Source organism: Marmota marmota, unplaced genomic scaffold, assembly GCF_001458135.2.
Source record: "Marmota marmota marmota unplaced genomic scaffold, marMar, whole genome shotgun sequence".
Taxonomy (NCBI): domain Eukaryota; kingdom Metazoa; phylum Chordata; class Mammalia; order Rodentia; family Sciuridae; genus Marmota; species Marmota marmota.
The window spans coordinates 7,514,315-7,541,814 of NW_025999991.1; the positions used below are offsets into that span (position 1 = coordinate 7,514,315).

Consider the following 27,500-nt stretch of genomic DNA (forward strand, 5'->3'; position numbering starts at 1 on the left):
CCCCCTTTTTTTTTTTTTTTTTTTAGTGAATAGACCATTTAAATTAAATTAAATAAAGGATATAAATTCTGTTGTTTCAGTTTTAATATTTCATGACTGGTTTTATAGATGAAATTATATTTTACAACAAATAGAAAGAAGAATTTATACAGCCTGTTCTATTGGATGTGAAACAGCAAATCCCATTTCTCTGTAGCTATAAAGAAAATTCATTATAATGTCTTTAGTTGTGGGAGATGGTTTCATTGTGATTAGTTATATTGATAATAAAACAACCTTTTTCAAATGGCATAAGATAAAAGGTGTCCTGTTTGTTTCTAATGACATTGAATTTTTTCATTTTTACTTATAGAATCTTTATTTCTTTCTCTTATCCTCTTTATTCCTATTATAATAAGAATTTTTTTTCTTAAAAAATTAGATGGAAACACTACCAAAGCCTTGATTTTTGAAATAGTTTTTGAAAGGCAATATTAAATTTAACTTTTTGTGTAAAATCTTTCTTACTATGAAAGCTGTTTGTCAGAGATAGTTGATATAAGGTGGTCGGTCATAAAATTAACATTTTAATGTATTTGGAAAATAGTACTTGAAGTATATCAAGGCTTTTATAAGAGAAATTGCCAGTTATGATGGCTGAGCTAATTTTTACAGTTTATTTATTTTTGCCATGTGAGTTGTTTCATATTACTGTTAATGCGTTTTCACAAATAGTGCTGGAAAGGTGGGAAAATTTGATAATAAAAGCGATGATGATCTACTTACTTTGTTTTGTCACTGGTCTGGTCCCTGTCAGTATGGTGTTTTAATGTCTGTTTTAGCGCTCATTTAAGCACTAAGTAAATATTTATAATTTAAACTTTTAGGCAAAATTGAATTGCATATTTGAAGTATAACATAGGTATCCTCTTGAATAGAAACAGCGCTCCCTTCTGACTCAGTGAGATTTTACTTTTACGACATGGGCTTGGGAGTAACAGCTAGTCTGCTTGTCTGCAAATGCCTTGTACTTTGGCTGGAGAAGGCTCTGTAATGGGATCAAGCTAGACTTGGCATGAAAGTGCTTTTGAGGTTGGACTTACTCAGTTCCACATCCTGAGCCTGAGGCCTCTGAATCTTCTGAGTTTGAGTGCCTCTCACTAGATGAAGGTAAGTTGTGTAGTGTAAATAACTTAAGGACTATGACCCGTTTGGCCCTGATGACTGACTCTGCCTGTGTCCACTGCATGGGCCGCCTCTTAGGTTTGGGCATACTAGAATAGCATGCTGCAAAATTTCTGCTCATCACTGGGAAGGAACCCATGTCTGCTGATAACTCGGAAGCAAGCCCATTGCTCAGGAATGCTTCCATCCAAAAGGAGCAGGTTTCTCAGCAAATGTTAAGATATTTTAAATCTAAATTTAAAACTTGCTCTACCTCATCTCCTTTATAGGTAGCTCTTTAATAACTTGATTTTCTTCTTTCCATTTTCATCATAAGCTGTGTCAGATATGAATTTGATAGTGGGAGAAATGTAAATGTCATTTTATTACAACTTATTTCAAAGTTCATGAAAATTATGCCCCATAACATGTTTCACAGGACCTGTATTATTCAGTTAACATTTCTTGACCTCCTCCTGTGTGCCTCAAGTGCTGTTGTGTGTTATAGAAGCTTCTTGATAAGGGTGGGAGCAGATAGGAAGGAAAATGTATGTAAGTATATGTATAGGAGGCATGAACTTCAACACTGTTTTTAACAAGATAGAAAGTAGAGAAGAGCATTTTCTATTCTTGCATTAACACATTATGTCAAAATGCAGTGATTAAAAGTGATAAACACATGCACAAATCCTGCAGTTTTTGTGCATTAGGAATTTGGGAATGGGCTTACCTTGGTGGTTCTGGTGCCAGTCGGAAATGTGGAGGGACTACTGTCATCTGAAGGAGCATTGGGGCTAGAGGGTCTGCCACTCATATGGCTCATTCCCTGACTGTTGTGGGAAGCCTCTAATTCCTCAGCAGCTCTGGGGCGGAGGCCTTAGACCTTGCATTGTGGTTCCTACAGGTGTCCTCTCTTCACTGTACTGGTTTTTCCTGGAAGGAGTGATTCTAGAGGGAGGGCAATCAAGAAATGTGTGCCTCTTAGAACTTAGTATTCAGGTGGAATTCTCACTTCCGCTGTTTTTTGTCCCTTTTAAGCAGATCACTAAGTCTAACCTATGCTTAAGAGGAAGGGGACTAGGCTCCTCACCCTTTGAAGGGAGTATCAAAGAATCTGCAGACTCATTTACAACCACAATAGCCACTTTTCTGGGTAGTTCTTTTTAACAACTTTACAAACTTATAATTGAGGAAATGTGTTGTAGCCTGTTCTCAGGATAGTGAGGAGGTGGTTTTACTGGACTCACGTGTTCATGGACGTGTCCCATTGTGCGTAAGCCAACACTGTAGTGCCCATCTATTTGTTGAAAATGGTCCCTGCTCTTTTCTAGTAAATGTATTTTTAGGGTGTTAAATATGCTTTTCAGGATTATTTGTTCAACTTGCAATTGTATGCATCTTTATGGGAGAGTAATCTTTTCCTTATGGGATCCAAGACTGTTTTGTGAACCCTGTTACAAATTGATACATTTTTTTAAATTTATTTTTTATTTGTAGATGGAAACACTAACTTTATTTATGTATGTATGTATGTATGTATGTGGGTGGTACTGAGGATTGAACCCAGTGTCTCACATGCAATAGGCAAGCACTCTACCACTGAGCCACATCCCCAGCCCACAAATTGATATTTTTGATGGGAGAAACCAGGTGGAGGAGGGTGGAATGCTGCACCTTTAGTTGCCCTTATGTACATGGTATTATGCACATGGTATTCTGTAACTACACCAGTAGTAGCTTCCCTTTGGTAGATTTGATGTGGGGACTTTAAAATTAGGTAATAGTATAATGACACAGCTTCAGTAGAAGGTCCAGGTGAAATGGTAGATTAAGAAAGAGATGTGAGTGCCCCACTAATTTCCAGTTGTCCTTGTCTTGCTCAGTTGTTGCCACTGCAGTTCACTATAGACTTGTAGGCAGTCCTACTTTGATCTTCCAGGAGGGGAGAATTCTTGTTGTATTATGAAGATTCTGGCATTCATCCTTTTTTAAACTCCTAAGAGGGAAATAACAAGAAGCCATTAAGTATTTTTGTACATGTGCGTGTGCATACCCGCCCTGGTATGCACACCCTTCCTGTGAGGTTAGTGTGTTCCTGGCAATGTGGCTAACTGACACTGCCTGCACCACTAAATTTGGGTAAGTCCTACAAAGGTGAAGGATGAAGTGAGGTGGGCTGGGTGGGAAGAAGATGGGTCTTTATGTGGTCTCTTCATACCAGTGAGAGTATGATTATGTGTGTGTGTGTGCTTGTCACTGAAAGAGCAGGCCTGCAACTGTCTTCGCATATACGACTTAGGAAAAAAGGTGTAGAGACAGAAATGAAGATGAGTGGTTGAAATGAATGAAAAGTGGAACAAAAAGGATGAGAATTAAAGGAAACATTACATGAGTGCTTGCCTGTAGTTAGCTAGGCTTTGAAGTGGCTGAACAATTGTTCCCCAGTACTTCCTTGCAATGCTTCCCTTAAAACACTGAAAGAAACTTCCTGTGAGAAGTGGCCACCAGGTGTCATCAGAAGGCTGCTATTGATTTGTTTTATCATTCTCAAAAAATGTGTGGTTTCTTTGCTGAGACATTTTTTTCCCCTCTTAAAGCAGAGGACTATTAAGTTAGAACAGGGATTTTCTTTTGTGACAGTTCATGGTTGAGTTAATAATTGGTGAAAATGAAGACAATCAAGTTATACCTAACTTGTTTTTTCAGTGAAGAGTAAGTACTCAACGATTTGGACAAGGAAGACTTAAAATGGTGTATTTGGAGATCTTTGTGACACAGTAAGGGTACGCGTCGAATGGTGACTGTGTGGGAAGCCCGGTGTTTGACGAAGGTTGGGTTTAACAGTGCTTGCCACTCTTTTAAAAAAATTTATTTCATTTATTTTTATGTGGTGCTGAGGATCAAACCCAGTGCCTCACATGTGCCAGGCAAGTGCTGTACACTGAACCCCCACCCCTGCCCGTGCCTGCCACTCTTTTAGTCCAGACACCTACCAGGACTTCTTTGTCTGGAAACCCTGCTTTGGGAAGAAGTCTGAAACTCATTTTATTTCTCCCTTTGATTACCAGAAAGCAGATTATACCTCATCCTGAGAGCTGGCAGCGAGTCCCTGCCTGCTTGGTTTTGCTTTGTCAGACTGACTTCCTTGTATATGATAAGCTTTCAGTAAATGTTCATAGAGTGAATGAATGAAATCTGCCTCAGAAAAATGAGCGCTTAAACTGTCCCAGTGAGGTGACTTTTGATTTTTTTTTTTAAATTTGTCCCTCACCCATCTCCATTGGTTATTTGATACTTGCTCTAATAACTTTATCTAGTGATTTTTTTTTTTTTTTTTTTTTTTTTACCCAGGGCACTTAACCACTGAACCACGTCCCCAGCTAGCTCACTTTTGTATTTCATTTAGAGACAGGGTCTTGCTGAGTTGCTTAGGGCCTTCTAAGTTGCTGAGGCTGGCTTTGAACTTGGGATCCTCCTTCTTTAGCCTCTGAGCCACTGGGATTGCAGGTATTCACCACTGCACTGGGCCTCCAATGATTTTTTAAAGTTTACTTTAGCATAAACTTTCTCACTCGCATTTAATCCTTCCTATTTTATTTAAGGTACTTATTAAACTCTTCTGCACTCCTGCTCACTGACTTCATTCTAGTTCTGGACCTTGTAATCTAAACTATTACAGTGAGCTTTTTCTGCCTCTTTACTTGCTTTTCCTCCAATGTATCTTAATATCTTGAAAAATTAATCTTTTTAAAACAGTGCAGTGTCATGGTGTCATCTTCTAGAACTACTGAATAAACCCAGCTCTTGTGTGGGTTCTTCTGTGACCTGGGCTGGGCTGATGGACCTGCCTGCTTTGTAGGGGACAGTGCAATAGACAACCGTGGCCTCTCTGGCCTGCCCACAGTCCCCTATGCTCACTGTGTGTACAGCTCACGGCCTTGCTCAACCTTGCCTTCTCTTCAAGTTATTTAACTGTTCCTACCTGCTCCCTCAGCAAAAGAAAACAAACATTTAGTTTGTTCAAGGTTTTAGTCAAAATTCTTGATTTATTAGAATATTCTGTTTGAAAGTATCATTCCTTACATGTTTATATTGCTGTAGATCTTATTTTATATCAAACACAGTCACATATGGCCTTGTGTTTGAGTTCATTGGCGTATGTGTCATGTACCTCCCCATAGGATATCACAATAAGTAATGTGTTTGTATCTTTCATATGGTGGGTATTCAATACATATTTGTTGAATGTTATTTCTGTAGTTGGATTGCTTCATTGATTTAAAAATCAGGTGGGAAATAACAAATGTTGAGTATTTTTTCCTTTTGTTTTAGAATTTTGGGAGCTATTATAGACGATAATAAAGGTTTTCATTATTTTGTTTTTGTCCATTAATATAGTCATTCTTTTTCTCTAAAAGTATATGAACCAGATGCCTTTGACACAACAGTCAGTCTAAACACTGTGTTTATGCATGTGTGTTCACTAAGTAAGGCTGTGTGTGTGTGTGCGTGCATGCGTGTGTTTGCTACACTTGCACACACGTGCGTGCTGTTGGAGCTCCTGCCGTGCCTGCAGCAGTGGTGACCTAGCTGTATGCTACAGCAGTGTTTGCAGAGTAAGAGATGGTTGGGCTCAGTTTTGAAAGGAAGGGAGGGAATGCTAGTTTAGACTAAGCATCAAAATGTTTTAAAACTGAACTTTTTTAGGAGATTTTTTTCAAATATATACAAACATATGAAAAAGTTGGTAGAATTGTATAATGAATCCTCATATCACTGTCACTCAACTTTAATCATTATCAGCACCTAGCTTTACTGTGCCACCTCCTGGACTGTTTTAAAGTTTATCTCAGACATTTCCCATTTCATCTTTAAATACTTGGATATTAGACATTTCTTTTGTTCTAATGAGACATTTGTTCCATTTTAGTACCTTACAGGTGTTTGGAATTGTTCTAGGCTCTTTGGATATAATAAACCTTGGGTTACATTTTAGACTGGAGAGACAGAAAACATGTTACTAGACACATAAATAACCACAACAGGCAAAGCATTGATGTCATCAAAATTTAAAACTTCTCTTTATCAAAGATACTATTTATAAAATGAAAAGGCAGAAAATATTTGTAAAACACATTCTGGCAGAGGATTTATGTCTAGAACATATAAGCAACTCCTAGAGCTCAATAAGAAAAATAAACGACTGAATTAAATGGGCAAAAGGCTAACAAAGCACATAAAGTATTCAGTACCATCACTAGTCATCAGGGAAATGCAGAATAAAACCATGCACATTCATAGAAAGACTGCAATTTAAAAGTCCGTCATTAAATGTTGGGGAGGACATGGGTCAACCAGAATTCTTATACATTGTGGATAGCTATGCAAAGTAGTACACCACTCTGAAGATCAGTCAAGCAGTTTCTCGTGAAGTTAAACATGTGTCTACCTAACAGACCAATAATACTATAGCTGGATATTTACATAAAGAAATTAAAATATGTTTTTAAAAAGACAAGTATAAGAATACTTATAACATTTTTGTTAAATAGCAACAAAAAGAAACTGGCTCAGATTTCCATCAACAGAGTTGTTCTGTTTGATGCATTGCTACTGAGTAGTGAGATAAAACATAGTATTGACACATGCAAGAAAAGTATCACACTGAGCAAAGTAAACCAGAATCCCCCACCCTAAAGCTTATTATATGATTCTTTGCATTTGGTTGGAAATATTAGGGTACTGGAAGAAACCAAACACATACTTAAAAGTTACTTGGCAAGGCAGATTCTGCTTCTGCAGAAGGATGTGCTACCAAAATATGGCAGGCAAGCCCACTGCCCAGGTTTTTATTACTAAGGCAGCACTGCCTCTTGCTTTGATAGGAGAAGTTTGGGGTTACAATCTATGTGACTGAGTAATTTAAAATTGGGGAGGGCAAGGGGAAGGGCTACAGTTATGCCTGGCTATACCATAGCCATTACGATTGTAAGACTGAAGACAAGGGAGATATGTTGGGGGCTCAGATGGCTACATTTCAACCAAATGGTTTAGATTACAGCAAACATATTTTTGTTACATATTATGAAACTCAAACTTCAGGTTTAACTTTGACAGAAAGAGAACGTTTATCTTACAACATCAACTTCTAGAACAGGCAAAGCCCATCCATTTCAAGAGGATTCTGGAACATGGGGAATGAAGGGTGTGTTTCCAGGGACTGACTGTGAAGGGGCAAGAGACCTCTTTTAGGGCAGGTGCAGAGCTGTGTCTCTGGACAGGGATACTTGGGAGGCATCCTCTGGGCTTCTCTTTCTCTGCATCTCCCCTTTCCTTTACTCTGTCCCTCAGCTCAGATCCCTGCCCCTGTGCTGTGGCCTGGGTACCTACTGTATGCAGTAAGCTGGGACGCAATGGGGTTGTTCTCATCTCTCAGGGATCACTGTCCTTTGGTGCCTCATGTCTATTGTCTTTTACTGTTGTTTCACAGATTTTGTGTGGTTTTTTTGTTTGGTTTTTTGTTGTTGTTTAAGTTGTTTCAAATATAAATCTATCTCATGACTCCATCTTGGCCAGAAGTAGCTGTCCTGGATTGGACAATGTATCTATTTTTAAAAAATATTCTTATCACTTATATTGTAAGCATCAGGAGGCCAGAGTAGTGTTTATTGTATGTCCAGCATCTGTAACCAAGAATATTTGCCATATCGTAGGCACTAGTGAATGTTTTGGAATGAATACATGGTGCTGCTTTTCCCACTTTATTTTCTCCCTTCATTCTCTTCCATTGCAGCTATTGAAACCAAAACCGATGCTTTAGAGAATTTTCTAAAGGGTTATTTGCAACACTGTAATCTCTTAGATTTTTATAAACTAAGAGGTCTGTCATGAAATAAGTTGTGAAATGCTTATGTACCAAGAAATCCTGTGATAAAGAGAAGTTTAAATTTAAATTAAAAATTCTAAACTTATTTGATCAAGTATTAATGAAATCCAATTTACCTATATTTTTCGTTTGTTCTTTTGGTGCCATATCTAATAATACTGGTTTTTATTTCCTTAGTAGAGTCAAAGCAGCAGACTTCATTTTATTTGTCATTGTTATGGATAAAATAGTTAAAATAATTAGAAATAGTTTTGAGGCTATAATATAATAATGACTTTTTATTAATGTCAAATCAAATGGCATTTGACTGAAAATTATAATCATAGGATAAAGTAAATGGAAAATGATGTTTTAATTGAATTAAATATCATAATAAAAATGAAGTCAATAATATTGATTTTAAAACATTTTATTCAATACAGTTCTTTTTTTTTTCCACTTAAAACTTATTCCATTAATTCTGTGTCATTGGCATTTCCGTTTTCCATGCATCTTAGACAACCCAAAAAATGAGTGTGAGATAAGGAAATTAAAGACTGACTTGGGAATAGTAGTGACTTCTTATTGGCAAAAGAACTTGAGCATGAGTGGTGATATGTGAAGAGTGTGTACACCCGTTAGTGGGGATCTGTTTAGAAATATCGTAGTAAGGCTTTCTGCTTCAGGGAAAAGGCATGAAGCAGTTACTTTTATACTAGGACTTGGGCTTCTTAGGAATGCGGGGAAGGCCTAACTTGTAGTCTTCAATCATATCAGTTTTGTTTTCAGAGTGGGAAGTCACTGAAATGTAATTTGGAAAGAGGGTTTCTCTGATTTAAAAATAAAAGGTAGTAGTCAATTGAAATTTGGTCTAGAGAATTGAAATATTAGAGTGTTTTGGCAGGCTGGTTGAAAATGTTGCTTTCTCTCAAGGATACCATACTATAGTATCCTGAGTCAATGATGTGGTTTTGGTGGTGTTCCACAAATCTGACGACATATTTTTCTAAAAACTTCATACATGTGACCAGATTCATCTAACTTTAAAGGAAATTTCAATGAGGCTAATATTATATTTTTTCATCCACTTTGATTAATATGTGCATTTTTTCTGTGTTCAAAAACTTAACACCACTTTTATTTACTTTACAGGTTATGAGTGCTGGTTAAGCCACCTTTGACCTGGGAAACATCATCAGCACTTTATTAATGATGGATTCTGAGAAACCTGAGAATGATGAGGATGACAATACAAACAAGAAGACAAAAGACTTTAGAAGTATTTTATCCCATGATGACGACTGTGGGCCTGTATCTGATGTGATAACAAATTCCTCTGAGAATTTCATAAGCAAAAGAGGTTTTTCAGAATCATCCAGCTCTGACAGTGTCTTTGTGGAGGAAGATGGAAATAAACATGCTTTCAAACGAATGAGAGTAGAGGAGGCAGAGCCCCTTGAGTCTGGAAAGCGGGCCACTTGTGGATTGGATATTCCCCAGAGCTTGGCCACAGAAGCAGGAGTCCTGTTAGATGAGGGAGGAAAGGAGGCCTTTCTGAAGGGCTTCTCAGATGGAGGAGGCACGACTCTTCCAAATGTCTTCTCTTCTTCTTGCTGTCTTAGCACTATTGATTCTATTTCTTTGAAAACAGACCCTGAAAGGAAGTCTGCTCAGGAAATGGTTTCTCTTGATCCAGAAAGAGAATCTCCTTCCCCCTTGAAAGAAAAGAGTGTTAGTTGCACCATTCAAAATGTAGATTCAGTTCTCAGGTGCAGTGCATGTGGTCATTTGTTTTCTTCTTGCTCTGATTTAGAAAAACATGTTGAATGCCATGAGCAACAGGCTAAGGAACATATCTGCTGCCACTGTAGCCACAAAGCAGAGAGCAGCTCAGCTCTCCATGTGCATGTCAAACACACACATGGGCCACAGAAAGTCTTTTCTTGTGATCTTTGTGGTTTTCAGTGTGTGGAAGAAAACCTATTGACAGCACACTATCTTGGCAAAACACATCTCCGGCGTCAGAATCTAGCTGCTCGTGGAGGATTTGTACAGATCTTAACAAAACAATCTTTTCCTAAAAAAACATGTTCCATGGGAACAAAGAATGTTCGAGCAAAACCAAGAGCTTCTAAACCAACAGCAAAGAATAGGGATTCAAAAGGATTACAAAATAATGGGAGCAAACTTAAAGACTGTAGAGGAAGCATTTCTCAACACAGTGGGAGTAGCAGTGAGCTTCTTGTTGAAATGATGCCATCTAGAAATACTTTGTCAGAAAAAGCAGAGATTGTTGAAGAAAATGTTACTTCCCTTGATATAGCTCAAAGTCGTGAAAACCAGAGCAAAAAGCCAGGAGATGCAGGAACTTCAGAAGGTCTCTTAGATAATTCAGAGTCTACCAGAAATATCCTGCAGATGGCACATAGTATCAGTACCACTTCGAGGCCAAGACCTGAGCGAAATATTCTAATGTCGGGTAATAGTTTTCGACGACGAAGTGGCAATTTTATCTTGAAAGGCCAGGCAAAGAAAAGGTTTAATGTTTTAGGGATCAATAAAAGAGGCACAAATGAAACTCAGAGGATGTATATGAAACACTTTAGAACACAGATGAAAACAAGTGAAGCAGAGCCAGTGCCTAAACAACTAGGAAAGAACAGTGATGCCCAGAGTGTGTGTGTGATGGCCTCAGACACCATGGAAATGATGCAGGACAAGACTAGCCCCAGTCATCCTGGTTCCACGCAGCTGGACTCCCCAATGGTGAACCCAGCTCTTGACCATCAAATGTTGTATACATGTACAAACTGTGGTCAAGTAGCTACAAATAGGGCAGATTTGGAAATCCACGTGAAAAGTTGCCATGCAAGAGAGATGAAATTTTACTGCCAGACTTGTGACTTTTCCAGTACATTGAGGAGGGACTTGGAGGAACATTTGCACAATAACCAGCATCAGCAAATCACTTCGGTTCTCAATTGTCAGTGTTGTTCTTTCATTTCCTTGAATGAAATAAACCTTAGAGACCACATGAAGGAAAAGCATGGGATGAGTTTTCTTTGCACTTCTTGTAATCTGTTTTTGTCTGAGAAAGACATGGAAGAACACAGAGCAACGGAGAAGCATATTAGATTATTGGTTCAACCAAAGACTTGTCCATCATTGAACAATGATTTGGTTTTACAGAACTTACCTTTAAGTACTTTAGAATCAGAAAACACAAAAGAGTCTGTGAAAGAATCAGGGAAAGCAACTCAGGAAGAACCTGTTAAGTCCAGGGTAAGCCATGGAAATGAGGTAAGGCATTCAAGTAAACCTCAGTTTCAATGTAAGAAGTGTTTTTATAAAACAAGATCTTCCACTGTTCTCACAAGACACATAAAGCTTCGGCATGGTCAGGACTATCATTTTCTCTGTAAAGCATGCAATCTTTATTCATTGAGCAAAGAAGGAATGGAGAAACACATTAAAAGAAGCAAGCATCTTGAAAATGCTAAGAAAAATAATATTGGCTTAAGCTTTGAAGAATGCATTGAAAGGGTATGTATTGGTGCAAATGATAGGAAAGAAGAGCATAACATTTCTGGAAATGGGAAGACTGAAGGCCATGGAGGTGTGCAATTTCAGGAACATTCCTGTCTTGAGAAGAAAATGTTAACTACTACAGAGCTCTCACGGTCTGGTGTTGTCACCAAAGATGACGAATTAACCTTAAGTGCTCCAAAGAGAGGGAGACCCAAAGGCAGCACCTCACGGACATGTTCACATTGTGGTCTTTTGGCCTCTAGTATTACAAATTTGACTGTTCACATTAGACGCAAACACAGTCACCAGTACAGTTATTTGTGCAAAGTGTGTAAGTATTATACTGTAACCAAGGGAGACATGGAACGTCATTGTGCCACCAAGAAACATAAGGGACGGGTAGAGATAGAAGCAAATGGGAAACAAAATTCAGATATTATTGTTGGCCCTGAAGGTAATCTTGAAGCCTGTAAAAAGAACACTTACTTAGCATTAACTATTTCAGATGAACACACCAACAAGTCTACTGAGTCAGATACTTCCATTTTAGAAAAGCCAATAGTAGAACAAGGAAATCCAATTGAAGTTGAAGTTGAAAATGTATTTCATTCTATAGATGGAGAAGTTAACCGTCCTCTTACTGATAAAAAGGAGCAAATATCTCTAGATCCAGAGGACCTTCTCAAACAGGGGGATGCGTATTCCCAGAGGGAGATTACAGGTACAAATGATAATAAATGTCTACACTGTGAGTTTATCGCTCACTCTCCTGCTTCTCTAGAGCTGCATGTGAAACGGAAACATACAAAAGAGTTTGAATTTTATTGCATGGCCTGCGATTACTATGCAGTGACTCGTCGAGAAATGACTAGGCATGCAGCAACTGAGAAGCACAAAATGAAAAGGCAGTCTTACCTCAGCTCTTCTAAGGTAGAAGGAGATTCTGCAGAAATGTCCAAAAACATCATCATACCTGAAGAGGAGCATCCTCAAAACTCTGAGGACTTTCAGATAATTTCAGGCCAACCATCTGATCCTCTTAAATCTGGAAATGCTGTTGATTGTTCTATTTTAGATGAAACGGCTAGTTTAGATATGTCTAAAGTTCTCTGTGCTCCCAGCTCTGTAGAAATTGAGACTGAGGAAGAAGAATCTAATTTCAGTGTCCAGCAGTCGCCTGTCAAGGATAAAGGTATGAAACCTGAGGACATAGAGTCCCTCAACATTTCCTCCAGTTATGGCTCTCCAAGTAGATTTCAAAATGAAAATTCAGGAAGCTCAGCTTTGAATTGTGAGACAGCAAAGAAAAACCATGATATGTTGAATGACATCAGTGACTCCCATACACATTGTGAGAGTGATGGAGGAAGCACAGGAGATAGTGGTAATAAAGTCTGTGATAAACACCTGTGTCCCCGTGTCCTAGAAGGGGGCCATTCAGCTGAAAGCCATCCCCCTGTGATGATGAGAGTGACAAGAGAGCAGCTAAACCTGGATCATGGTGTTAAGAACAAAGTTGGGTGTGTGCCAGCAAATACTGTTCTGGAGAATAAGGAAATTCTGATGAATCCAGAACATGAAACTGAAATTATTTTGGAAGAGGATGGCCCCACTTCTGATAGCACACTTGAGAGTAATGATGTTTATGAAACTATAATCAGTATTAATGATAAGGGGGAGGCCATGTACAGTTTTGGCCGTTTTGATTCTTCCATAATTAGAATAAAGAACCCTGAAGATGGTGAATTGATAGACCAGTCGGAAGAGGGTATGATGACAGCGGGGGTGAGAATTACTGAGTTGCCCTTGAAAGACTGTGTTCAAAGCTTGAAAAAGAGGAAAGCTGAAGGTGGTTCCTTGAGTGAATCTACACGAATCCGCTGTGATGATTGTGGCTTCTTAGCAGATGGACTGAGTGGACTGAATGTTCACATAGCTATGAAGCATCCCACAAAAGAGAAACACTTCCATTGTTTACTCTGTGGAAAGTCATTCTATACAGAAAGCAACCTTCATCAGCATTTGGCTAGTGCTGGTCATATGAGAAATGAACAGGCCAGTGTAGAAGAGCTTCCAGAAGGAGGGGCCACCTTTAAATGTGTCAAGTGTACTGAGCCCTTTGATTCTGAACAGAACTTATTTCTGCATATTAAAGGACAGCATGAGGAATTGCTTCGGGAGGTGAATAAGTACATAGTGGAAGACACTGAGCAAATCAACCGTGAGAGAGAGGAAAACCAGGGAAACATTTGCAAGTACTGTGGGAAGATGTGTCGAAGCAGCAATTCCATGGCCTTTCTGGCACACATTCGCACTCATACAGGTATGTTCACTGCAGGAAGCCCCTTGCCTATACAGTGTAAATGGATGGTGGAGGTCAGCTGTTCCTTCCCATCCAAGTAGGAACCCTGCCTGCATTTGCTTGTTGGCCTTCCATCTATTCTCTGCTGTGTGTGGTGTTCTAGGCTTCTGTTAAGAGTCACTGTGGACGCTTAGCATTTCTAAAGGTAATTAAGCTTTAGTGATTTCAAAGGCTGATTAGTTGACAAATTTCTTTCAGTTTTGTCAAAAAATCTAGTCCCTTGGATGCCTTTGTCAAACTCCTCTTTTATAATGCTTTTTTGGTTGCTTAAAGTCCTAATTATTTGTTTTTCCAAAGTATATATTGAGTCACATTTTGTGTTTTCAGAAGACATATTAAGTGGCTTTTATCACAATTTTAGGGATTAAATAATATTTATTGCCAGATATTTTGTATCCAAAAGTGTAACTCTAGGCAACAAAATTACCTTCAAGGACCGAAATCAGTAGTACTTTTCAGTTAATATGTACTGGGGATTTGGTTTTTGTGGAAGTAGTACCTGATTTAGTTTCTGTACTCTATGTCATATTTAGTGTTCCATGTTAATATTTAATTTTAGGCAGAAATTAAAAAAAACATTTTTTGGTGGAAAATGCATAAGCTACTATTCTAAATTTATGTAAAAATTCACTGCACTGTTTCTATAAACCTGCCATACATTCTTTATTTTAAATAGACAGCTTTTCTAAATCATTGTGCTCTGCTTAGACAAGATCTGTCTCCATGGTTGAATTTATGAGTGGATTTGAATAATAAATTCACATTTCAATGAACATATTTTCATTAAAATTGTAAGGTTTATTTTACTGTACTTTTAAATAATGGCTTATTATTAAAGCTATACTTTAAATTCATGCAGTTGTTGAAACTTAGTGCATGGTTACAAGGAGAAAGATAAGAAAGTATGGAGCATTATTACTAATATAATGTGATTAAAGAGATAAAAGTTTCCTAGTGAAGAAAGTAGAAGGACAACCTGCATAAGATTAGGTAAACATAAACATTTTACTCTTGATCTCCAGTATTCATGTGCAGTAGAGCCATTTTTTGGAATAAGTTTAAAAGCTTATTTGTTTACATTATTAGTACCTCTGTCAGTATCTTGTTGCAGCCCACTTTCTGAAATGATATGATTTTAGAAATCAGGCTTGTTCGTATGTACAGAAAATATGTATTTTCTTAATATGCTCTCTTAAGGCAGATGAAGCTGAATAAAACGAAGAGGAAGATGCTAATGGAGCTCTTTTTAGAATTCTTTATGCAACTGTCTGTTCAGGACATGTTGCTTATAATTGATGTGTCCATTACTTGAATTCTCTTGTAATTATAGTCAATAAGTCTTGTAAATGTGTTAAAGCTCACTAAAAGCATACAAATTCAAGAACAGAGTAAGGCTAATAATTTAAAATAATCAATGTAGGCATTTCAGCACTTAATTTCCCTTGTGTGTTGATAGCTGATCATTCTTAATCCATTAAGATTTATTTAGTCGTTTACAATGCAAAATAGGTTTGCACTGGTCACTTGTGCCATTTGAAAATGTCCACCAGGTTAAGTGCAGAATGTAGTCCATTAGTCTTCCTTGACTATATGTATTAATTGCATTTAAAATCAAGTTAATGTGGATGTGAAAGTGAGGTAACTATCAATATGTGACAAAGTAACCCTACTTATATAAGTTACATCATTGATTGTAACATTTAGTAAAAGTTAGCATACTTGTTTAAAAAACATCTTGTGGTGTTCTTATTAGCAAGTACATTTTTACTGTTCTTTGAAGCACAACAGACAGCATCCTTCCTAAGTATACATTGCCAGTTCACCATTTAAATTTTGCAGGTCAGTTTTTGGCAAAATCAGTCTTCATGTCTTAATTCAGGTCCTCCCCTCCCCCTCAAAAATGAATTGCTTTTTGGATACTTTGCTTATGTCCATGAAATTGTAATGCAGGAACTGCTATTAATGATTAACTGGAAAAGGGCTTACTCTTCCATTCTCTGTTTTCATATTTTGTGATTTACTATATATTCTATATAACCTTTCTTCCTGTCCTTAAGCATGATAAAAGCACCAGTATAAGAAGTAACTGAGTTTTGGTTATCGAGAATTGTAGGAAGAAAGCATCCTAGGGTTTTCTCATGCATCTACTGGTGTAGAGTAGTCAGCATGGCCAGTGAGAGCAGTCTTTGTCTTACATCGGTAGGACTGATGAAGCCGTTCATTTTGTCTGCTGCATTATTCTATTAAGAGCTTTTATTTCATGTGACATGAAAGATACCCATTTATTGCAACAAGATTGTCCGAAATCATTCTATTTCTGTTCAGACTGCTCTGGTCACTTGGGCTGTTTGATAATGTTCATGAGTAGAACATAGTGGGTGTGTGACTTCATTGAAAACTCTGAAGTTGGGGCTGGTAGTATTGCAACTCAGTGTGTAACGCTTCAGAGCAGGAATGGGTCACTCAGTTAATTTGCAGGCATTGAGCACAGACAGCAGGGATTCTTCTTCAGTGCTTCCTCTGTGTGCCCACACGTAGTTGCTTCCTCAGGTGAGTTAGTGAATGAAGAGATGAATAAATGAATGAAGTATTCAGATGTTTAGGGAAGATTGCATTAATTAGGCTATAGTTGGGAAACATTATGTGGTATATATTTTAATCCATAACTTCTTATTCTTTTAAGCCATGAAGGTTTTTGTTTGTCTTTTCCTGTGATTGCTTACTATCATGTCCTTATATGCACAGTAATTAGTAATGCAGGTAAGGAATGCCTTGTGGGTCTGAGTGCAGACTGAATTTTTCAAGCCTTTGGAATTCTTCTGGTAAAATCCTAAGGCCCTGGAGTTTTAGAGAACTTCTTTAGTTTATCCCTTTCAAAAACCTACACAGGCCAAATTAAAAACAAAAGCAACAAACAAACAAAAAACCCCATTCAAACCTGAGGATCCTGTTAGTCCTGGAAATGGAATTATATATAATGAAAGCTTATATAAAAACATATATAAGATGTGTATGCATCTTATATATAAGGTGTGTATCAACACGCACACACATAAAATATAATGTATTTATCTAAAATGGAAGCTCATAATAATCAAATATCCCCGAGAGAAAGACAAATTGGTTTTACAAATTTTGCTTTACAAATACTATGCCTGGATAATTTTGTAATGTGTATAGCAAACTTAAAAAATGGAAGTGTTATCAGATAGGAACAAAAGAGAAAAGGGACAGGTTTTCTTTTTTTATATGCAAAGAACTGCTGCATTGACTGGTATTTGAATTTTAATGCGCAGAAAGGAGATGTTAACACAGCCTACTCTAAATGTAAGAATGGGAAGAGTCAAGGCCTCAGTGATTCTGGGTGAAGCAGTCAACATAGTAACTCATTAAGGTGTGGCCAGCACTCTGCATCAGTGATCACTGAATCTGCCAGCCAAGTTCCTCCCAGAGGAGCCACGCATAAAGAACCGAAAAAACTGAAGACCCTTGTCTAAACCTTAGTGGCCCCTCTGCTATAGGAGAGGAACTAGTCACAGTTCAGGTGCTGTGTGAAGGAAGAAGCTGAAATTGAGACCCATCCATTCCCCAAAGTCCTCATACAGAGATTGGGGAACATTACCTTCTTCCTTTGTAGTCCCAATACTCTTGTTCATTAATAATTTCCTAATTATCCTATTATCTTTAAAGCATTGTCTTTTAAAGTTCAGGTTTATTGGTTCTTCTCACTCTTTTCAAGTCTCTTTCTAGAATTCTGTGCTTTCCTGTAGTGTTTCAAAGTAGTGAAAGGCTTACTTTTATCAGAATCATTTAAATAAACTGTAGTTTCTGATGTGATTGATAGAATGTGATTGCAATCTCAACCTGCTTTTGACATTTAAACATACAAACCTGACTAGATATAACCATTCAGGTGCTAAATATATTTTACATCTACTTCTATCTGTAGAAATGGAAGTATTAAGAGATCTGGCTTCATTGTCATTGAACTGTGAAATATTCAACCTTGTCTGCCCGTGCTTAGTTCTGTTGACTTTTTTATTTCTGTTGGAAGATTAAAATTAAACGCTTCACTTTTTTTGTCAGCTTTTGGGAATTAATTGAAATTTAAGACACTAAAATTTTTTACTGAGTGAGTGTTTCAGTTTCAACAAAGTATTCTTGGTGGATTCCCCCCATCCCCTAGGGTACTGCACAAAGGTTCATTGATCATATTTGAAATTTCAAAAATTGAAACTTTTTGTGTGTTAAAGCACACACATATATCCTTTTTCTATCTAACTATAATTAGAAGAGGCATTTGAACAAATAGGAACTAAATGTAATATGAAAAATCTAGAAACATACTGTTCTAATTTTAAACTATGGTTTTTAGGATTTTGATTTATTTGAAGATGTCATAATTAGGAAACTGGAAAATATATATTTTCTACCTTAAAAGAGTGTTGTTTCTGTTTAATGTGAGTACTGATTAAACGTTAGCATGTTTTAGTTACAGTCTTATCTATTAATGACAGTAATTTTGCTGACTTAAAAATCATTTTGTCCCCCTGCCCTCTTTATTTTTTAAGGTGGTACTTGGAATGGAAACCAGGACTTAGGTTGTGCTAGGGCAAGCATTCCTACTAGTGGACCACACCTAGCCCTCATTTTCTCACTTTTTAAGTGTAGTTTAATCTTATTTCCTTATGAAATGATTAAAACATTTCATTGTTGTTATTATGCCTTCTGTGTTGCATCATTTGTTCTTGATGTCAGTAATAATGAAAATGTCAATAATTCTGGTTTGCTGAATCATCACAGGTTTTTGACTAAAAATGATCATAAAAGCACAATCCACTGTGTATTCATACATATATGTTCATTCTACTAACATGGTAATATAGTAAATCATTTAAGATAAATGTCAGAAAAAAATCTAAAATGCCATTGTTGATATGAATAAATTCAAAGATGGAGAAATATGAGGAAACCAGATGGCTACTGACAAATGTCCTCATTGGTATAGTTTTAAAGGTATCAGTTATCCTGAATGTATTTGTATTTTTTAAATGTTTCATTTAAAATACTGAGTGCCTTTAAGAAATACTTTGTGAATGTAAGAAAACTGCTTAACTTTATTGAGCTGGCTTCATCAACTTAGAGTGGCTAACAGTATCACTTTTGACTTTAGATCTTAAAATTGTAATTGAAAGTTAGGAAGACTCATTGAACATTAAAGCCTCTGGGTAGAATAATTATGGAATCAGGTTTATTCAGTTTGTAAATGAATGCAGGTATTCCATTTTGAGGACAGAAATTCTTAATTAGATTAAAAGTCTGATTTAAGATTTAGCTTTCTTAAAACTATCAGTAAGGTATTATGCAAATCTGAATCATATTTTATGTTAAATTACTCAGGATCAAAACCATTCAAGTGCAAGATATGCCATTTTGCAACAGCTCAGCTTGGAGATGCCAGAAACCATGTGAAAAGGCACCTTGGGATGAGGGAATACAAGTGTCATGTCTGTGGGTGAGTAAATTGAAACCATCTCTGCTGTGTGAACCAGGAAGCCTTTGCAGGATATCCATTGTTTCAGAATTTAAAACTGATATGAGTAAGAGTGGCTAAAATTATGCATGCGTATCCTCCTTTCCATTGTTATGGTAAATTCCTTAAATACAGTTATGACATTCTTCTCCCACTTCTAATCCTGTACTTGAAGATGAGCAATTTTATGGGCTACAAGGTCAATTTGAACCTGTAATCTGTAAATTGACTAAATTATAGGATGTTCATTCACATCGCCAGAGAGAAGTATAAATTCCATTTAAAGACAAAAATACATAATATAGCTTTAGGAGTGTATATGTATGTTTTTTTTTCTTTTGCTATACTGCTTTAATTTTAATCACATTAATGACTCTGGATACAGTGGGTATATTTTATAAGTAAAACAATAAAAGATTTAATTTCAGATGGCTATGTACTGATTATTTCAAAGATGATGAGTGGAAAAAAGCATATAATGTATTTTTTTGTAACTTTATTTCAAAACTGGTTTCCTTTTGCAGTCATTGCTATTTTTCACTGCAGACTCATTCACAATGTTTAATTGTCAGTCACATGAGTTACATTTAATAGAAAGCACTGAAGTACCTTAATATCAAACTAATTAGTTTAGCAGAAATGTTTAAAAGGTTTTAAAATACTGTGACATATGATGTATCAGGACATTCAGAGGTGGATTTTAATATCCTACTTCTGATTAAAGATATATTTTAATGTTATGCTAGAAAAATTAGTTAATAAGTATTTCATATAGAAACACTTAAGTGAAACCTAAGAAACTTACAATTCTTATTGTAGGCTAACTTACAAAATATTGCAAGTTCAGTTAAATGTACACATGTTATGTTACATTTTTGTTTTTTAGTAAAAGAGTCTTTGGGTTGATACTACATGTAAATATCTTCCAAGGCAGAAATAGGTTTTGCTTTGGTTGGACAGTACATTTTATCCCAGATTGCAGATTGTATCCCAGATTGTATTTTTGACCCTTAAGAGAGTTTTACAAATAACTTTGCAAGTGGTTTTATTAGCTATGGTCTGTGATTTATTCATTGGCAGAATTGATGGTTCAGTGACTTGCTGCTAAAGTAAATGAAGATGAACCATTGCCCTAAAGCCCCCTGAAGATCAGTGAGAGAATGAGTTTTGTTACCACTGATTTTAGCTGCAGGAATCAAGTGCCAAATGGTTCATTTTAATTGCAATAGGTCTAGGGATTTTAAAAAATATCTCATTCATTGTTTTTACCATATGAGTTATAGGAGAGAAGGTCCTGACTCCAGTGAAAATTTGCTATTAGGTTGCAATAAGCTGTTCCTTTCCCATGTCTGAGAAATCAGGAACAATTTTTGCATACTCTGTTAATTTTTTTTTTTCTAATTAGGGTTACTAAGACCCTGGAAAGAGAACAATTTCTGACATACATGGCATCAAAAATAATTCATAATTAAGTCACTTTAATCAGTTGGTATAATCTGAACAATATACCCCCTTTGCTTAGCTTATTGCTTTGTAACATAACTGAAATGTTACACCTGTAGTTTATATAATATTTTTTTCCAAGATGCAGAATTATAAGTGAATACACATATATTGAGTTTGACACTGCTGCCATAGGAGAACTTTGTGAGAGTGTGTGTGTGTGGAACAAGTATTCCAGATTCTAGTATTGTGTTTTTTAGAATTACAGTAACCATTGAATTTTATCTTATTATGAAATGATAATTCTTTATATTTTAAAAATGGAATTTAGGTTGTGCAGTTACATGACAGTCTTAACAAGGTAAATATTTTCATGGTGTGGCTAAAAGTTCTGAATTATAAGCTGAAGAATACCTATTGACCTATGTGGATGAAGCAGAACAATAATGATTTAGGTAATTTAATGTTAAAGAATAGGATAGGTTGTTCTGTATTTCAAGTGTTTCAAAGGGATAGGGCAGTGCATAACTTAAAACTGGAAAACAAAATGCAGGGATTGGCTATCAGTCTAGTGACACGAGAGAGCATTTGTACATTAACATCACTGACAATGTCAATTCATTATCATTGATGGCTAAATAATCTTAGAAATGCTCAGTGGACCTATTAGTTCCTGAACATAAGCAGCTCGTGCTGCATTTCTTCATTAGCTTTAATTGCTATAAATTTTACCTTTTATAAAATCATGCTTTAAAAGGTGAAGTGATCTTTCAGGAACATTAACCCTATAATTTTGTCACAAACAGAAGGTCTTGCACTATGTTTTCTTTTCTCCAGTAGATAATATCTTAGTCTCAGTCTGTTAGAATTTTATTGATGACCTCTAATTATTTGAGTTTTAAGAAGTTATTTCTTTAATAGTTCGGATTATCAGGGTAGGCACATTTTTAAGTGAAATTATTCCTCACAATAGCATATTCTTCTTAGCAATCTCTTGATTTTCTTGAAGAAAACTAGTATTTTGTGGTAAAATGGATAGAAACAGCAAACAGTACATTGTATTGAATTAAGATCAATGTTAATGTTTCAGTTATTTGTGTTGTTTGGTCTCTTACATAACGTTGTAGATGTTTATTAACAGTGTGACTTGCGTTTTTTTAAGACTTAGTTTTAGGGTTGTGCAGTAACAACTCTCAACAAAAACTGCCTTTTAAACTGTAATATAAGTTGACTGGACCTATGTTGATTTTCTCTGAATCTTCAAGATAATTTTAAGGTTGTCTTCCTCCTTACCCCCTATTGGCAGATCTTGGCACCAGTATGTCATGGATTTGAGTTAGTTTAATAAAAGAAGCTAGATGTGTTTTAAGTTTTTCCTGTTGTGTAGGTAGAATTCAGAGTTTAGGATCTAAGTTCTGTCTGAGCCAGATACCTGCTTAGGCCATGGTAAAACGGCATTAAAGAGCCATTTATTTTACTTTCACTTTTAGGAGGAGCAGTTTCTTTGCATAGTAGAATTTCTTAACAACATATTTCTTACATCCAGGTCTAATTGAGAGGAATTTTAGAGAATATAGGAATATTTTATTTAGGCATTTGATAGATAATTAACATGAAAGTTACCCTGGGTTTGATGTAGGGCTTAGTGGGGGTAAAAATAAATAATGGAAAGCATCCTTATATAGTAGTTAATAATTTATTTCAATAATTTTATGTTTAAAAATAGGCTTAATACATGTTTTTACTAAATTTATTATTTTTCCCTTTATTTTTTTAATAGTCAAGAGCTTGAAAAGATGAATAACCTAAAAAAGTCATTTTTAGGCAACAAGTTTTGTTAATTCTTATGTTTATTTTCTGGGTATATATAAAATAGTATAAATTATACCTCCGATAGTAGTATTTATGCAGTGCCTTGTGGCTTAGTAAATTCCTTCCTTAACATTCATTTCATTTATTGATCTCCTTAGCTTATAGAATTGTTTAACTTATGTTTGTTATCTCCTTTTACAGATGATAGATTTGAGAATAAAAGTATTTTTAGTGATAAATTATGCTACTAGGAATGGTGGATCACTACTTTTCTTTTAACTATACCTTTAAAAAATTTTTTTAAATTATTCTCTTAGTTTCATTGCACTCTCCCCCAGTTTGTGTTCTTTAGCATGTAACAAAAGTATGTATTTCCCCCACTAGCCTCTCTTCTGTTTCTCTTCTGTTTTTACATTCTTTTAAAAAGTTGCTTGTCTAGTATCTTAGCTTCTGGTATTCAACGCCACATCTCTTTCTCTTTTTTTCATTCTTCCTTCTTATAAGTGTCATTTAAAATGATTTTACTCTTCCCCCTCCACTTTCCTGCATGTGTTGATAAGTTATTGCACTTACTTGAGTGGTTGTAAATTGATTATGTTTGTATAATAGAAAGTGCGTAGAAGTGTAAAGATTATATAGTCTTTTTCAGAAAGATAAGAGGGGTAAAATTGATCAAACCAAGCTATTATTTTTGTTTTTCAGTGTTATCTTTAAAGAATTACTGAAAACTAGTAATAGGCCTGATTTCCTTAAACATAGGAAATGATACCTAAGTTTTGTGAGCCATTTTTCAGAAGCCTAAGTCCATTATACATGATTTAGGGATCATGTTATTTACTGATGAATTTCCCTGTGTCTAGTCTTGATTTGTGTGTATGGCATTAAATAATTGAATAGGATTTACCGAATCAGGAGAATTTAAGGGCATTTTCTAAATGTGTCACTTCTGGGTTCATGAGAAGACATTTTAAGATTGTGTATTAATGTGCTTAAGAATTGTTTATTCCTAGTTGGTTTAAGAAACCTTAAGTAGGAAGTTAGTAATTCAGGAAAACTCTTCTTTGTGTGTGTGTGTGTGTGTGTGTGTGTGTGTGCGCGCGCGCGCGTGTGTGGCATTACCTAGTTTTTGTGCATTAGAAGGGATCTCTATGTAGATGATTATAATGTCACTTTCTGACCTTTGCAGCTTGAATAATTGTAAATCATTGCTTCATAACGTGTCAGAGAATGTCTGTACTAGGCAATTAAATGGCAGAATATAATAGACCAAATTATTGCCTGTCATGTTTTCAACAACACAGTTAGTATTTGAGTTACACTTAATCATTACGTGCATTAGCAACTTCATTGGAATCCAGCTTCAGGCTGAGCATGAAATACATTACATTATTTAAACCTCTAATGGTACAAGTCATTTATTTGTGTTGAAGTGTACAACATGCAGAGTTTCATAAAGCAAGGAACACTTGAGAGCTTAATTTATCCAAATCAAAGTCTAAATGCAGATAAACACAAGTGGCAAAAATTAGTAATTTTTATAGGCTGGAAATATTTAAAAATACATGGTTGTGGGTAATTGTAGGCAGCAGGAATAAATTAAAATCACTATTTTTAGTCTGCTTCGAGAACTAAAGCTGTACATACCTAAATCATTAAAAGCACCATGGAATTGCATTTTTAGCTGAACAATTAATTACACCCATCATATCTACAGATGTATCCAAATAAAATAAGTGTTTGGTTCAGTTGGTGGTTGTGGTTAAAGATATATAGATAGAAAAAGTTTGTTTTATGCTGTGGCATGAATTATGCTTTGTAATAATATAAAGTGCAGCATCTCTGTTTTGTAAAAAAACATTAAATTAACGTTAAAATACTCTCTTTATAAAAGATGCATAGATATTTTTCCATATAATATTTTAGTGCTTTTAACTTAAAGATACATTTCCTCCATCTTGAAATTTTTAAATGCCATGAAGTCATTACTGTCTCTCTTACTGTTACTTATGAATACAAAATTAACATTGATCATTTATTTTTCTGATGTTAAAATCCTTGAAATACCTTTTAAAAATACTTTAAAAAGTATTTTTATATAAAAATAACTTCATAATTTGAAAATCGAAGAGACAGCTATGATATTCAAATAGTAAACTTCCTTTGAAATGATTCTAGTATATTTTCTAATGAACTGTTTTGTTGATCCAGGAGAGAGTAGGGTAAGGTCAGGCAGAAGAGTGGAAATGGAAGAAAGCCATTCCCTGCTTGGCTTCATGCTGATGTTTTTAGAGCTCTTTTTTCAGCATTGTGTCCCAGTTTCCTTTTTTATTCCAGTATTTTCTTGAATTTTTGCCACAGAGGGGAGTTTGGGGCATAGGTTTATTCTAGATCCCATAAGAATGATCAACTTATAAGAAAATAGAAATGAGGGGATGGGGTTATGGCTCAGCGGTAGAGTGCTCACCTAGCATGTGTGAAGCACTGGGTTCCATTCTCAGAAACACATAAAAATAAATAAATAAAATACAGTAAAAAAAAAAAAATAGAAATGAAACAGACCTTGTCATTTCTTGGTGTTGTAATTGAAAACATTGACCTCTATTCCAGTGAAACAATCCTGACTTAAGACATTATTTGTTTATTTTCATTTAAAAACAGTTCTGTGATGATTTAAAAATCCTATTTTGGTGTCTTGGATTTCTTTAACTATCTTGATCCCCACAGCAAGAAACAGGAGGTAGGCACTCTCTGCTTTTTTTTTCCAGCTGTCCTCTGTCTCCACACCTCTCCAATTCCAACCTGTCCTCTGCTTCCTTCTTCCAGGTTATATGTTTATTAAAGTCCTTTACTTTGTGGAAGCTTTTGGTTTTTGATTTGTTCAAGAACTAAGTCAGAGGAGGTAAGAGGAGGTGAAGACAGAATGGAAGCTTAACTGTTAATTCATAATTTTTTGATGAATTTCTCAGCAGATTCTAGAGAGTCTGTTTCTTGTGCAGTTCTAGTGACAGAATGGTGCATGGCCCTGGGTTGTAAGCTCCCTGGAGGAGAGTCCTAAGGAGGGAAACAAAGAGCAGGTGGCTTGGGAACCCTGTTCTGCTGAGGACTCTCAGAAAGTCCTCCTAGAGACTCAGGCTCTACTGGAGTTGGTTCTTAAAGGTTAAGAAGTGTTCATAGAGTAAATTTGGACAATTTTAACAGAAGAAGCAAAAGAGCATAAGATCCTAAATAGAGAATGGTAGAATAGCATGGCTGTTATTAAGAATGCTACGAAACTTCTGAACTGTATATGCCTAGATAGAGGGAGGTGTGTATTAACAGAAGTGTCTATTGATCATCAGTGTGCATAGATGCTGTGTTAGTGTTTGGGGTTAAAAGATCAAATAGAGAAAGCTCAGATCAAGAAATGCCTAGGTCTCTGTGGTTGATTAAGAAAGTGTTTCTGGTCAGGCATGGTGGCACACGCCTGTAATCCCAGTGGTTTGGGATGCTGAGACAGGAGGATTGTGAGTTCAAAGCCAGCCTCAGCAACTTAGTGAGGCCCTAAGCAATTCAGTGAGACCCCATCTCTCAATAAAACATAAAAAAAGGGCTGGTATATGGCTCATTGGTTGAGTACCCCTGGGCTTAAATCCCCGATCCAAAAAAAAAAAAAAATGTTTCTGGGATAGAAGCATTCCGCATGAAGGTGAGTGAGTGAGAATTAGGTGGATAAGCAGTAACAGCTCATTCCAGGCAGGAGTTATGACAGATGCCATCATGGAGTCTAGTGTATTCAGGAACTACAAGTAAATCAGCACTGCATTATAAAACCAAGTAGACAGTGCTAGGGACAGTTGGGTGAAGTGGACAGATTAGGTCACAACACTGTGCTGTGCTAAAAGGTTGAGTGCTGGCATTTTGCTCTGTTTTCTGTTATTCCTTTTTCTTTACTTGTCTAACTTTCTTTCCAGTTTTCTGGACAATGAGTGGGGGAAAGGAAGGAGTGACTAAGCAGAGTTTCATAAAGTAATAACATCTGATAGGAGGTGAACTGCAACTGCAGAATCAAGGGTATGGGAATTGGTCGGGGTGAATTATTCTAAGACAGTTTTACTCTTTGTAATTTTAATTAGGGATATGCTTTGATTTTGGATAGCTGTAAAGGAAGAGGTTGATAACCACCGTTCCATGTAGCTTAATGCATGGAACATACAGAATTATATGGCCTTGCCACTGATGTCCATATATAACTAATATGTGGATAATGGCTGCTGTAATTGTGTTTCCATATTCAGATTATCTGGATGGGCAATAAAAGTTGGGACAGGCAACAATTAACTTTTAAAAGTATGTACTGTTTGTAATGTACTTCTTCTCATATTTCCTAGTACTTGGGTACTGTTCTTATTTTGGACCACTTTTATACTTTATTTTTCTGTAGTGTGTTCTTGCTCTATGCCTTTGAGATCTTTACGCCTCTTGTTGTCACTGGCTTTAGTGTTATGGTAGTCTTTGTTGTTTAAATATCAAGTACTAAGTTCCAAGCACATTTAATGCTGCCCCCTGGATACGTGTATTTTCAGAAAGTTAGTTTTTGTTTGCTATTCTCATTCAGTTTTAAAAAGACTCTTTTCTGCTGAGGCTCTAGAGGAGTATATTGAGCTGGACCAAACAATGGTTGTTTCAAAGGATCAGTAAAGGGTTAATTTGCATGTTAATTATTCTTTTAGCTTTATGTATGGCTTATGGGAATTTAGAATATGCTTATAAAATCTAGCTAAATATAAAGATCCTTTCTGATCTATTTTAGAAATGCTACTTTAAATGAAGTAGGT

General features: G+C 36.0%; 1 protein-coding gene across 7 annotated transcripts in view; it reads left to right on the plus strand.

Annotated features, from left to right (window-relative positions):
- Znf407 (zinc finger protein 407) overlaps nt 1-27,500 on the plus strand; it is a 424,361-nt gene that overhangs the window by 17,243 nt on the left and 379,618 nt on the right. For all 7 annotated transcript variants that reach the window (XR_007348960.1, XR_007348961.1, XM_048806658.1 and 4 more), the window contains exons 2-3: nt 9,161-13,859; nt 19,299-19,413. Coding sequence is in view for 5 of the 7 variants with exons in the window: in XM_048806658.1 (XP_048662615.1) it covers nt 9,218-13,859; nt 19,299-19,413 (4,757 nt within the window). In the remaining 2 variants the exon portion in view is untranslated. The remainder of the gene's footprint in view (nt 1-9,160; nt 13,860-19,298; nt 19,414-27,500) is intronic.